This window comes from Hippopotamus amphibius, chromosome 8 (genome assembly GCF_030028045.1).
Source record: "Hippopotamus amphibius kiboko isolate mHipAmp2 chromosome 8, mHipAmp2.hap2, whole genome shotgun sequence".
Classification (NCBI taxonomy): Eukaryota; Metazoa; Chordata; class Mammalia; order Artiodactyla; family Hippopotamidae; genus Hippopotamus; species Hippopotamus amphibius.
The window spans coordinates 76,216,898-76,231,201 of record NC_080193.1 but is presented as its reverse complement, the minus strand read 5'-3'; the positions used below and the strand labels follow the sequence as shown (position 1 = coordinate 76,231,201).

The window sequence follows — 14,304 nt, the reverse complement described above, 5'->3', positions numbered from 1 at the left end:
ACCTATCTGTGCTTCAGTTTCCTTATCTGTAGAATGGGGTTGATAATGAGATTGCCATGGGAATTAGATGCATTCTCGTGTATGAAGTGTTTAGCAAGCTCCTGGCTCACCGAGAGCACTCTGTACGTGATATGAGCCATTGGGACTCCCTACCACTCCAGGCAGAAGCCAGCCTCTTGTGGAGCTTTGACTTATTCCAGGAGTTTGCCCAGAGACACAGTGTCCTTGGTGACACAGCCCAGCCTTCTCAGGCCCCTAAGCAGCACTCTCTCTTCACTTCTCTGTGATGCTGCTTGGAGACACAGTCCATCATCTTTCTGCCAGTATGTAAACTGTGAATTGTAGTGGCCTCCTAATGCCTGAATCCCTACTGCTGTCACCTGGCAGTTTCAGGGACAGGCCGACCACTCATTGCCGCTTCAACACCAGCATTGTGTATCCAATCCTGGAAGTGGTTTGGCTGGCCCTTCGTGACTTAACATTGGTTCAACTCAGTTCTGGTAATGCCAGGCACCGAATCAAGCTCTGGAGGAACTCTGCATTGATAAAGATGAGGAGGGAGGAGGGAGCAGTTCATTCTGGTGGGATGAGTCCTCTCCATTCATTGACTGAGTCACCACTTGCAGATCTCCTGCAATGCCTTGGTCAGGGGCCTGGGATTGAGACTCAAAGTTAGCAGGACCCTGTTTTCAGCGCACTGCTGCAGTGCGATGTGTCAAGCGCTCGAGTCTGTATGGAGTCTCCAGGAATGACTAATCTGGGCATTCCCAACCTTTTATAATCTGATTCCAGCCTCGTTCACCCCTGTGCACAGTTCAAGTACTGCCACACCTTTTCACAACCGGGACTCAGTACCCGATGTTTCCTCTGCCTGGAATGTCCCATCCAAATGCCTCTTCCTTGAAAATTCTACTCATTCTATCAAACCCACCTTAAAGAGTTGCCTCTACTTGGCTGCTTTTCCTGACTCTCGGGGCTGAGGATGTCCATACTCTTCTGGGTGCCTCTATTATGAATGGAGGCAGTATTATAATTTACCTGTTAAGGCATTCTTAGGTGCTCTTGGTAAGAGTATAAATTGACCCAACTTTTTGGAGAGCCGTTTGGGGCCAGCTGTTAACATTTCATATTCTTTACCTCCGGAAATTTGCCTTGAGGATTTTTATCCTTCAGAGGTACTCATGAAAATGCACATAGATATGCAGATAAGGATTTTCATATTGTATTGTGGGTAACAGAGGAAAATTGGAGACTACCAAAACTTCCATTACCAGGGAACTGAGTCCACTGTGGTATACCCACACATTTGCACACCCTGCAGCTCTCAAAGAATGAGATGCAGCTGCATTTATGTGTGGACAGATGTCCCAAATGAATTAGGGAAAACAGCATGTTTGAAACCCAATTTTGTTGAATAGTAAATACAACCTGGATAATTATATACCAAAGTAATAGTAATAGTGATGTCAGAGGGATTTATTTGTTTTTTTTTTATAATTTTGCTAGGTTTTATAATGTGTGTGCATTAGTTTTACAGCCAGGAGGAAAGATGAAAAGAATAACAATAAAAATTTTTGAACTTGTTGTGTTTATATGTCTGCCTCCTCACCCACAGATTCAAAGGCAGAGTAGGTGTGCTATCTTTGTAATTACAGTGCTTGGCTAATAATGGCCCTCAAGAAATGTTTGCATGAATGATGAATGGAGGGAATCATCACCCGAATTTGGGAGAAGGCCATAAGGGAGCCGACATTTGTGGCAGATGTTCAGAGATGAATGGGAATTCACCTTGTAATCAGGGAAGGGAAGGCGTTCCTGCCATGGGAACAACAAGAGCAAAGGCTCCAAGGCATGGGGTGGGGGGAGTGTTTGGAGGCTAGCTCCTGTCGGTACTGGATGCAATTGGACAGGGAGCTTTGGCCTCCCCTGAGGGTCAGGCCTTCCCCAGCCTGTGGATCACCAGAATTATCTGCTGATCAGCTTCCCAGACCTCACCCAACTCTACCTGGGCTCTGCAGGTGGATCCAGTGCATAGCGAGGCTTGGAGAGCAGGATCTTGACATGATCAGCCGTGGGCACTACGAGGACAGACTTGCCTAAGGGGGAGGCTGGACTCAGGGAGGCCTCCAGAGACAGTTGGAGAAGGATTGTGGGTTCAATGAAGAGCATGACAATGGGGGTGGGGAGGAGGTGGGGTTGGATCCCAAACTCCCTAGAACTCAGTATTTAGGACCACTTGAATGGAGGTGGAAAGTAAAATGCCACGAGGTTATTGGAGTTGTGTGGCCAGGGGTTGGTGATATTTAAAAAAAAAAAATCAAGACAGGATCAATGCTCCTGAATGTGAATGGTTTAGGGAGGAAAAGTGACAAGCTGGGCTTCACTGTGAGGTCCCAGGTGACTTCAGGTGAGGGGAAGATCTGCCCCTTCATCTGAAGGGCACACTGTTGTTTGCTAACAGTTTCTGCTCAGGTCCTGTTGGACAGAACTTGGCCACACCCAGCTAAATGGGAGGCTACAAAATGCCTTTTTTCCCCCTGGGGATCCATGTGCCCAGCTGTAATTCTGCTACTAAGGAAGAGGAGCATACTAGATACCGAAGGTCATGAAATAATCTCTTCCACATTTGTCCATTCCTGAACCAACCACTAGCAAGGGCTGGAGTATCTACCCTGATTGGCATTTGCTCCTCGAACCCAGGGGTAAGGTCAGTCTGCCCTAGACTCTTGGGCTAGGGGAGCATCTCATAGAAAGAAAGAAGGAAGAAACAGATGTTTCATGGACACCCAGCCACACAGACCATAGGAGCTATCTTCACAAGATATAGTCTGAAACCCAAGAACTAGAGGGAATTGACCAAGGGCAGAACGTAATGGTGACTGGACTGTGGGGAAGGAAGTAACCAGAGGTACAAGGAGACCCTGGAGAAAACGCTATTTTGGAGCAAGTTCAAGAAGAGATTGAATGAGACGAGGCCAGAGCAAAGGTCTTAGGTCCAGCAACTGGGTCAGTGGAGATTTTTTTTTTAAGATTATTTATTTATTTATTTTTGGTTGCGTTTGGTCTTCGTTGCTTTGGGCTTTCTCTAGTTGCAGCAAGCAGAGGCTACTCTTTGTTGCTGTGCTCGGGCTTCTCATTTCAGTGGCTTCTCTTGTTGCAGACCACGGGTTCTAGGTGCTCAGGCTTCAGTAGTTGCTGCACGAGTGCTCAGTAGTTGTGGCTCATGAGCTCTAGAGTGCAGGCTCAGTAGTTGTGGCGCACGGACTTAGTTGCTCCGCAGCATGTGGGATCTTCCTGGACCACGGATTGAACGAACCCATGTCACCTGCATTGGCAGGCGGATTCTTTTTTTAAATTAATTAACTAATTAATTAATTTATTGACTTCATTGGGTCTTTGATGCTATGGGCGGGCTTTCTCTAATTGTGGAAAGTGGGGGCTACTCTTAGTTGCGGTGCGCTGGCTTCTTATTGCGGTGGCTTCTTTTGTTTCGGAGCATGGGCTCTAGACGCTCGGGCTCATGCCTAGTAGTTGTGGCTCTCGGGCTCTAGAGCGCAGGCTCAGTAGTTGTGGTGCATGGGCTTAGTTGCTCCTCGGCATGTGAGATCTTCCCAGACCAGGGATGGAACTCATGTTCCCTGCACTGGCTTTCAAGCTACCAATAGGATGCTGTTAAATGTGGAGTTGGGAAGATTCATGGTAGCACATCATCATATAGGATTTCACCTTAGAGATATAACAGACGTAGATAACCTCAAGAACACAGATAATAGTAAAATCTAGTGAAACAATCAGGAAGTGATGACTTTTAAGTATGTATTACTTTTGTTTGTAATATAATTTATTTGTGAAGTATATAAATCTAATTTTTAACAATGGCTATTTTTTTTTAAAGATTTTTCTTTTGATGCAGACGATTTTTAAAGTCTTTATTGAATTTGTTACAGTATTGCTTCTGGTTTTTATGTTTTGGTTTTTTGGCCACCAGTCATGTGGGATTTTAGCTCCCCGACCAGGGATCAAACCCGCACCTCCTACATTGGAAGGCGAAGTCTTAACCACTGGATCAAACCCGCACCTCCTGCATTGGAAGGCGAAGTCTTAACTACTGGATCAAACCCGCACCTCCTGCATTGGAAGGCGAAGTCTTAACCACTGGATCAAACCCGCACCTCCTGCATTGGAAGGCGAAGTCTTAACCACTGCATTGCCAGGGAAGTCCCTAAACAGTGGCTATATTTAACAACTAGCTCTTCAGATTCCTAAAAGTCAAACAACTGGCTTGCAAGCAGGTACCAGCCAGTATACCTCTGGGCCTAGAGATATTCAGTGAAGTGCCCAGGGTCTCCCTTCCTGAAGCACAGGGAAAGGGGGGAAGGATAAAGTGGGTGGGAGAGGAGTCCAGAGTGGACAGACCGCATTTCTCTGTGTTTTCTCAAGGAGGGAGGAGGTGGGCTGCTGAGAGTGGCAGGATCCCTAAGGACATCCCTATTTGGATGACGGCTGTGGGGAAAGAGATGGGAGGAGGAGGGCTGAGCTTTACTGAAGGCACAGCCCAAACTTGAAATCCTTGCCTCCCAGTGGGTCAAGAGACCGTCCTTGTGAGACTTCTAAGAAAAACATGTTCTCAGCCTGCAAGCAGGAACAGACAAAGTCCTTGGTCCGAGGGCGGCACTTGGCGGAGTGGGAGGCGAGAGGTGAAGCATGTCTGGCAGAAGTGCAGGTCCTGGGAGTTGAAGGTGCTGTGACAGGTGCTGTTGCAAAGATTGGTCAGGCATCCGTTTTGGATTAGAAAGTAAACTAGGGCGAGGCCAACACATTAGGAAATAGGAGCTTGAACCTTGGTTGTAGGGTTCTACAACCATTGTGAATACTTGAGGTTCCAACTTGGACTTTTTGCCATAGTCAAGAAAGAGCAGTCTCTGGGGACTCTAACATAGGGAGCCAGGGCCAGAGCAGGGCCTCGAGGGCCTAAGTAATACCTGGGAAGTTTGGAAAACATAATTTCCTTGTCCCTGTCCCTGGAGATTTGGATTCAGAAAGAGTAAAAACACAATACATACTTCCTATTGATAATTTCATTGCTATCCTGTCTTCAGAAATGGATCCTTGTAAAGTGCAGGGAGAATTTGGAAAAGGAGATTATAACTTTTCATTGAAATATGAGACTCTGCATTGGGCTACCATGGATGTAATGAAATGAAAATCAGAACGGACTAAATAAAGAGCATTGTAAGGAATGGTAAATCTCAGCTACAGCACTGCAGAGAGGTGAATGAGTGGACCAAGCAATAGACTGATGAGACACCCAGACAGGGAAGCTAGTGATAGAGAAACGAGGAGAAATCAAGGAAACGATGCCCACAGGTAAAAATAATGAGATGATGATATATCCATTTAAAATCGTTAAAATCAAAAGAAAAGAAAAAAAGAAAAAAACAAAATTGTTAAAATCTCCATAAATAAACTCATAGATACAGAGAACAGATTAGTGGTTACTAGAGGGGAAGGAGGTTGGGGGGGTGGGGTGGGAGAAATGGATGAAGGGGGTCAACTGTATGGTGACGGATGGTAGCTAGACTCATGGTGCTGATCACTCTGCAGGGTATACAGATGCTGAACTATAATGCTGTACACCTGAAACTTATATAATAAAAAATAATAAAATTATTATTTTATTCATTCCAATGAAGGGGATGCTTTTCTACAAATTTGAGGCAATAAATAGAAAATCTGATGACTTGTAAAGACATTTAGAAAGTTAACAACCCTGCCTAATTCCTGCCAAAATAGTAAAGTGCTAGGAATTTAGGGATTAATTCTTCAATATTATACAGCTTTTAATGTTATAAAAATAACTCAAATATGTTGTAAAACATTATATCACATTCATTCTCTAAAGCCGTTATGATTCTGATAACAAAATCAGATAAAAATAACATCAGTCTGATGAATATAGCTGTAAGAATCTTAAAACATTAAGAAATGGAATGCAGTTATAACATTTGAAATTTATGTTAAGAATGCAGGGATAATTTAAAATTTTTTTCATATCATAGGTAGATTAAATAAGAAAAGTGATTATTCTAGTTAGATGTCTCAAAGGCATTTGGTGAAGTTTAATACTCATTCATGAGACATTTAAAAATAAGGAAACAATATGCTTCTTCAACATGGTAAGAGAATATTTACCTTCTTTATAAATATCAAGGCATTCTAGGGCTTCCCTGGTGGTGCAGTAGTTAAGAATCCGCCTGCCAACGCAGGCGACATGGCTTCATTTGATCCCTGGTCCGGGAAGATCCCACATGCAGCGGAGTAACTAAGCCAGTGCACCACAACTATTGAACTGACATGCCACAACTACTGAAGCCCACGAGCCTAGAGGCCACACACCACAACAAAGAGTAGCCCCTGCTCGCCACAACTAGAGAAAGCCTGTGCGCAGCAACAAAGACCCAATGCAGCCAATAAGTAAATAAATAAATTTTTTAAAAAATCAAGGAATTCTAGGAAGGAAGGAATCAAGATGGCGGAGTAGGAGGACCTGCGCTCACTCCCTCTTGCAAGAGCACTGGAATTACAACTAACTGCTGAACAACCATCGACAGAAAGACATTGGAACTCACCAAAAAACCCCCACCCCACATCCAGAGACAAAGGAGAAGCCTCAATGAGACGGTAGGAGGGGCGATTAAAATCAAATCCCATAGGGGCTTCCTAGGTGGCGCAGTGGTTAAGAATCTGCCTGACAATGCAGAGGTCACGGGTTCGATCCCAGCTCCAGGAAGATCCCACATGCCACGGAGCAACTAAGCCCGTGTGCCAAAAAAAAAAAAAAATCAAATCCCATAAATGCTGGGTGGGTGACTCACAAGCTGGAGAACAGTTATACCACAGAAGTCCTGAGAGTTCTGAGCCCCATGTCAGGCTTCCTAACCTGGCGGTCCAGCAACGGGAGGAGGAATCCCCAGAGAATCAGACTTTGAAAGCCAGCGGGATTTGATTGCAGGACCTCCATAGGACTGGGGGAAATGGAGACTCCACTCTTGGAGGGCACACAAAAAAGTGTGCTCACCAGGACCCACGGGGAAGGAGCAGTGACCCCATAGGGGTCTGAACCAGACCTACCTGCTGGTGTTGGAGGGTTGCCTGCAGAGGTGGGGGGCAGCTGTGGCTCTCCAAGGGGCACTGGCGGCAGGGGTTCTGGGAAGTGCTCATTGGCGTGAGCCCTCCCAGAGTCCACCATTAGCCCCACCAAAGAGCCTGTAAGCTCCAGTGCTGGGTTGCCTCAGGCCAAAGGACCACCAGGGTGGGAACACAGCCCCACCCACTGGCAGACAAGCAGATTAAAGTGTAACGGAGCTCCACCCACCAAATCGGATTAAAGTTTTACTGAGCTCCACCCACCCAGCCCAACCCACCATCAGTCCCTCCCATCAGGAAGCACCCACCAGCCTCCTAGATAGCTTCCTCCACAAGAGGGCAGACAGCAGAATCAAGCAGTATCAGCAGTATTTCATCTTGTGGAACTGAAAATCACAGCCACAGAAAGACAGAGAAAATGAAAAGGCAAAAGACTTTGTACCAGATGAAGGGACAAGATAAAACCCCAGAAAAACAACTAAATGAAGAGGAGATAGGCACTCTTCCGGAAAAAGAATTCAGAATAATGATGGTGAAGATGATCCAGAACTTTGAAAAAAGATTGGATGCAAAGATCGAAAAGTTGCAAGAAAAGTTTACCAAAGACCTAGAAGAATTAAAGAACAAACAGAGATATGCAACACAATAAGTGAAATGAAAAATACACTAGAAGGAACCAATAGCAGATTAACTGAGGCAGAAGGATGAATAAGTGACCTGGAAGACAGAATGGTGATAATCACTGATGCAGAAAAGAATAAAGAAAAAAGAATGAAAGGAACTGAAGACAGCCTAAGAGACCTCTGGGACAATGTTAAACGCACCAACATTCGCATTATAGGGGTCCCAGAAGGAGAAAGAGAGAAAGGACCTGAGAAAATACTGGAAGAGATTATAGTTGAAAACTTCCCTAACATGAGAAAGGAAATAGCTACCCTAGTCCAGGAAGGGCAGAGAGTCCCAGGCAGGATAAACCCAAGGAGAAACACGCCAAGACATACAGTAGTCAAATTGACAAAAATTAAAGACAGAGAAAAGTTATTAAAAGCAACAAAGGAAAAACGACAAATAACATACAAGGGAACTCCCATCAGGTTAACAGCTGATTTCTCAGCAGAAACTCTACAAGCCACAAGGGAGTGGCACGATATATTTAAAGTGATGACAGAGAAGAACCTACAACCAAGAATACTCTACCCAGCAAGGATCTCATTCAGATTCGAGGGAGAAATCAAAAGCTTTACAGACAAAAATCAAGGCATTCTATAAGGCAGTAATATTAAATAATGTAGGGCTTCCTAAGTGGTGCAGTGGTTGAGAATCCGCCTGCCAATGCAGGGGACATGGGTTCGATTCCTGTTCCAGGAAGATCCCACATGCTGTGGAGCAACTAAGCCCGTGTGCCACAACTATTGAGCTTGTGCTCTAGAGCCCGTGAGCCACAACTATTGAGCCCATGTGCTGCAACTACTGAAGCCCATGGGCCTAGAGCCTGTGCTCCACAATAAGAGAAGCCTTGGCAATGAGGAGCCCGCACACCACAACGAAAAGCAGCCCCCACTCACCGCAACTAAAAAGAAAGCCCAGCAAAAAAAAAGACCCAACACAGCCAATAAAATAAATTAATTAATTAAAAAAAATGCAGTACAGGTGCAGGAATAAACAAACTAGTTAGTGGAACAGGATAGAAAATAATAAAAACATATCTGCTTCATGTGGGAATTTAGTATATGGAAAAGATCATTTTCAAATCAGTGGGAAAATAATGGGCTATTTAATAACAGGTGTTGAGACAATTGGCTATTCTCTTAGGAAGAAGTAAGCCCTCCACTACACTCCCTCACTAAAATAAATTGCAGGGAACTTAGCTAAATGGGAAAATAAAATCACAAAAGTATTAGAAGAAATCACAGGAAAATGGGTTTAGAACCATAGGGGTATAGAAAACCTTCTTAAACATGATATAAAATACAAAACCAGAAAGGAAATAGTTGAACTTTTTGATTATATCAAAATTTAAATATCTGGGAACTTCCCTGGCAGTCCAGTGGTTAAGACTTCGCCTTCCAGTGCAGGGGGTGCCAATTCGATCCCTGATCAGGGAGCTAGGATCCCACATGCCTCAGGGCCCAAAAACCAAAACATAAAACAGAAGCAATATTGTAACAAATTCAATAAAGACTTTAAAAATGGTCCACATTGAAAAAAAGTCTTAAAAAATAATCAAATATTTGTATGACCCAAGATACCTTGAAGTTAAAAGACAAGCAAAAGACTAGAGGAAAATAACTGAAAAAAATATCTAATGGGGGACTAAACCTAAATTATGTAAAGAATTGCAAATTAAAGGGAAAAAAAAAAACACCAACTGAAGAGGAAAATGGGAAAGGATACAAATATGTAATTCACCTAAGAGGAAATAAAAGAAGGTGCCAATTTTTTTGCCTCTCAGATTGGCAAACAGGAAAAAGGTTAATGATGATGCTGGTAAGGTTGTGCGGAAATGAGCACTTGCATTCCGTGATGGTGGGGCGCAAATTGGAGCAGCTGTTTGGGGAGCAACTTAGCAGTCCAATAACTAAAAAATGATGTACACGGCCAACGTGTTTGCAAATTTTACCAAATTGATGAGACAAAGAGAGAAAACAAAAATGAAAGAAACAAAGAAAAAGAATCAGTCCTAGAATAGAGGATAAGATGGTTTTATCTGATACCGTATTATTGAAGATGGAGTCAAATTCCATTCACAATACCAACAAAAAAACATGCAATATTTGGAAGTAAATTTAGAAGGACTGATTCAGAGAAAACTGAAAATTTTAGTTGGTAACATAAAATTAAAAAAAAAAAACCAGTATTGAATGAAAACTGCGTCATTCAGGGAAAACTGCATTATAAAGATATCCCTTTTGGACACAGGCAGATTGATGCAATCCTATTTGAAATGCCCACAGGAAGCTTATTTTGTTTTTGTTTTTGTTTTCCCCCAGAACTAAAGAATATTATTGTGAAATTAAAGGTGGAAAGTAGAAGTGGGCAATAGGTGTGGTTGTTAAGAGTACCCTGAAAAAGAAGCTGAGGTGGAAAAGCCAACCCCTGCAGATAGGAAGGGGCACGTGTAACACAGCGGCAGATAAAGTGATGGCGTCCTCACTGTTAGAAAGCAAACATTGGAGGACCACAGGGAGGGAGTGTTTGCAGGAGGTCCTGCCTCCCTGCAGGACCAGGGCCCCAGGTCGTGGGGCTGTAGACAACCGAATTCTGTTTGATGGGCTGCTCCATCTCCAGGTTTGTCTTTCCTCTCTCACTCTGTTGGTCTGCCCTCGCTCTTTCTCTGCAGGTCCAAGCCTTGTCCTCTGCCAGCAAGTTTGAAGCGGAGCTAAAAGCAGAGCAAGATGAGCGGAAGCAGGCTGAAGAGAAGAAGAGGCTCCGCCAGGCAGCCTTCCGGGAGCTCAAGGCCACTTTCAGTACCTAGCTGGGCTGACCTTGACCTCTGTCCACAGCTGTGCCTCACAGATGCCCTGGGGAGAGCTGGCCCGGCATCCTCACCCCTGCTGACCCTTTGCCCCAACCAGCCTCCACAGCCGCCGCCCAGTGCAAACTCCTTAGCCTCACAGAGGTGGCAGGGGGCGGCTCTCATCCCCATTTCAGAGCCCCTGCCAGAGGGTCCAACTGCCCTGCTCAAGTCTCTGTCCTGTTCCCCTTCCTCTGCCCTTCTCTGTAGCTAGAATGTGCCTCTTACTTGGTAACCTTTACTTTTTCCTTGTCTCTTTCCCCCTCCATATCAAAGAGTGGTCCTCTGTGTTAATTTGTATAGATACTCTTTCTTTAGTGGTCCTCAGAGGAGATAGTCCCTTGAAGCCTATGATGTTAATATTGCCCATTTTCTTGAATAATCCTTTTCTTTGCCTCTTCCCGTCATGCCCCTCTCTGCTTTGCTTCCCCATCCAGCTTCCCTGTTCTCATTCTCAGCCTGATCCTGCCAGGCACTTTTGCATCTTCTGTCCTTTGATGATGGTGAGGTTTAAGGCAGGCCCGGCTGGACCACTCCATGTCCCCTCTCCAATAGGGGGCATGACATGCTGCTGAGATGACACAAAATAGTGAAAAGACAGGAGATTCTCTTCTTTCCCATCACCTTTCTCCTGTCCTCTTAGCATTCCCCCTAGATCCATCCTTTTCATCCCCTTCCCACTTCAGCCTTTTTTTCCTACTCTTAAATACTGTGCTACTTAACTATAAGAATGAAAGAATGATTATAAGTGATATTAATGAGCAGAAGAATTCCTATTAACTCTGACTTTATGCAAATTATATTACAGTAGACTCCTGACATTCCCAAGTGACAAATCCAGAGCCTTTCAAAACCCCAAAAGTCATGACCATCCTTGCCATCTAGCCAGTTTCCAACATCTGCTCTAAGGTGCTGAGGTGAAGCTGTTCTTCAGCACAAATTTTTATATGTTATGAGATCTTGGGATTGCTCAAATATCAGGGGTTTGTTGTATTTTATAAAAGAATTTTTAGCATCATATTTATTACTTCTCTTTTTTAACTGCTGTCTACAATAAAGAAAACATCTGCCTTTTTACCTTACAGCTGTCCTTTTTAAATAAACGATGCAAATGAACTTTGCCATCACATCAATGTGCTTCTTGTCTTCTTTGAATTGGAGGAGACAGAAGGATGTTTTCTGTGGGGGCCTCATCCAGCCCAGTCTCCCATTTGACACTGAGTCCTTGAAGTAGAGTTAGAAGTAGTGATTAGAGGTTTGGTTTTCCCTCCGCAACATTCTGGGTATTGAGGTTGTCTGTCAGCTACTCTTCCCCTTCCCATCACTGAGGATTCTTTCAGTTGCAGGTAAAATCTGTAGCTTAATTTCACTTGCTTCCTAGACCCCTTGAAACTCTGATGAATATTAATGACCCCCTCCTCCCATGTATAATTCCAGGGTATTTAGGGGACTTAGGTAAGGACCCCTGGCCAAAAAGAACACCCTTAGATCCCCAAGGAGGGTAATTTCTGTTTCTGCACAAACCCAAGACCTACAATTCTCAGGCATCATTTTTTCCATGGAGGGTCACCCCAACCTCCCCATGAGAGGAAGTGGACATGAAAAAGGAAAGGAGAGACTCTTGCTATATAATCCAGCAATCATGCTTCTTGGTATTTATCCAAATGAGCTAAGATCTTTGTCCACACAAAAACCTGCACACGAATGTTTACAGCAGCTTTACTCATAATTCAAAACTCAGAAGCTACCAAGGTGTTCTTCAACAGGTGAATGGATAAACAAACTAGTTCATCCATACAATGGCGTATGAATTCAGTGATGAAATATTGTTCAGTGATGAAAACAAATGAGCTGTCAAGTCACAAAATGACATGGAGGAAACAAGTGCATATTGCTAAGTGAAAGAAGAGAATCTGGAAAGGTTACATTGTATATGATTCCAACTATATGACATTCTGGGGAAGGCAAAACTATGAAGACAGTGAAAAGATTAGGGTTATCAGGGGTTGGGGCGGGGAGGGAGGGATGAACAGGGGATTTTTAGAAAAGCGAAACTTATTCTGCATGATGCTATAATGGTCATTATACATTGTCAAAACACATATAGAATGTATAACATGGGGTGGACCCTAATGTTACTATGGTCTTTAGTTAATAATAATGTGTCAGTATGAGCACATCAGTTGTAGCAAATGTACCACACTAATGCGAGATATTAATAATAGGTAGAACTGGGGGGGGTGGGGGTGTGGGGAGAGATATACGAAACTGAACTTTCTGCTAAGTTTTTCTGTAAACCTAACACTGCTCCAAAACATAAAATCTATTAACTTAAAAAGAAAGAAAGGACGGAAGGAAGAAAGAAAGAAAAGAATAAAGAAGGAAGGAAGGAATGGAGACGACAGTGTAATTACTTCAAATGTCCATTTCCCTCCATGGACAGCGAGGCCCATGTGAGCTAAAACCCCTTGACTGCAAATGATAGAAAATGTAACACAGAAGGACTTAAGGGGAAAAAAGGACAAATACTGGGTTATGAAACTACAAAGACCAGAGACAGGACTTCTTTGCCCCCCTTTTGGTCATGGAAGTCCTATAGATAGTGTTCCCTTCATGCCTCTCATCCACAGCTTCCATCCTCCATCTCCATGGCCATGGCCTTCACTGGTTCTTTCCTGAGTCTCTACAGTGGCCTTCTAACTGGTATCCCTGCCCTCATTTTGCCCTGACTGTCTGCCCTGCAGTTAGAATCATCTTTATAAACTGTAAACTGTTGCTAACATCTCTCGTTCAGTTTTTGGCTCCCCACCTTCAGGATCTGGCCCCTGCACACCCCTCCTGCCCCATCTCTTGCCCCTCCCCCACTCCTGGAATATGCAATACCTAGCAGTTGCTAGAAAGTGCTACTCCTCCAGACTCTTGCATATGCTGTTCCCTCTGTCTGGCACTCCCTCCCTTCCCCTGGCAAACTATTTCTCATTGTCTGTGATTCAGCTCAGAGATTATCTTCAGGAAGCTCTCCTGATGCCCTCAGCCTAGGTGCCCCTTCTCAGGATTCCCATTTCCCCCTAAGTTTTTCTCTACGGTAATCCTTATGACATTATGCAGTATCCCTCTCTTTACTTCCCTTCCTCCTTCTTTGGACTATGGACTCTTTGAAGGGCAGAAGCTGCCTTACCCACTGCTGTAGGCCCAGCATGCTGCCTGGCATGTGACAGCACCCCCACCCCCATGCAAGTTCATGTCACAAGGATGCTCCAGGTTCGTTGGAGCAAACAAAGATGGACAAGGGAGGACCACTACCACTGACTCAGGGCCCTGCAAAGCCCCTGACATAGGAGCCTGGCCTGAGGGGACAGCTCTGAAAGTGAGGACAGCAGAGACTGGGTGGACATCTGTCTCACTGGAGAGGTGATGAGTCTATTCCCCAAAGGCCTTCCTTTGACTGAGAAATAGGGAGCACCAACAAACAAATCAGTTCTGCCTCTGCCCTGGAGACTGTGATGTAATAAGAGTTGCAATCAGACACCAGGCTATTCATGTAGCCTCACTGAGCCTCTGTTTCCTCTTCTGTAAAATGGGAATGGTGATTGTCTATGTGGCAGATTCCATACCTGGCATATATTTAGTGCTCAAGACATATG

At 44.3% G+C, this 14,304-nt stretch overlaps 1 protein-coding gene across 2 annotated transcripts in view; it reads left to right on the top strand.

Moving 5' to 3' along the window:
- EFHD1 (EF-hand domain family member D1) overlaps nucleotides 1-11,787 on the top strand; it is a 45,705-nt gene extending 33,918 nt beyond the window's left edge. For both annotated transcript variants that reach the window (XM_057745816.1, XM_057745817.1), the window contains one exon: nucleotides 10,487-11,787. In XM_057745816.1, the coding sequence (XP_057601799.1) occupies nucleotides 10,487-10,621 (135 nt within the window). In that variant the 3' untranslated portion in view covers nucleotides 10,622-11,787. The remainder of the gene's footprint in view (nucleotides 1-10,486) is intronic.
- The last annotated feature ends 2,517 nt before the right edge of the window (nucleotides 11,788-14,304 follow it).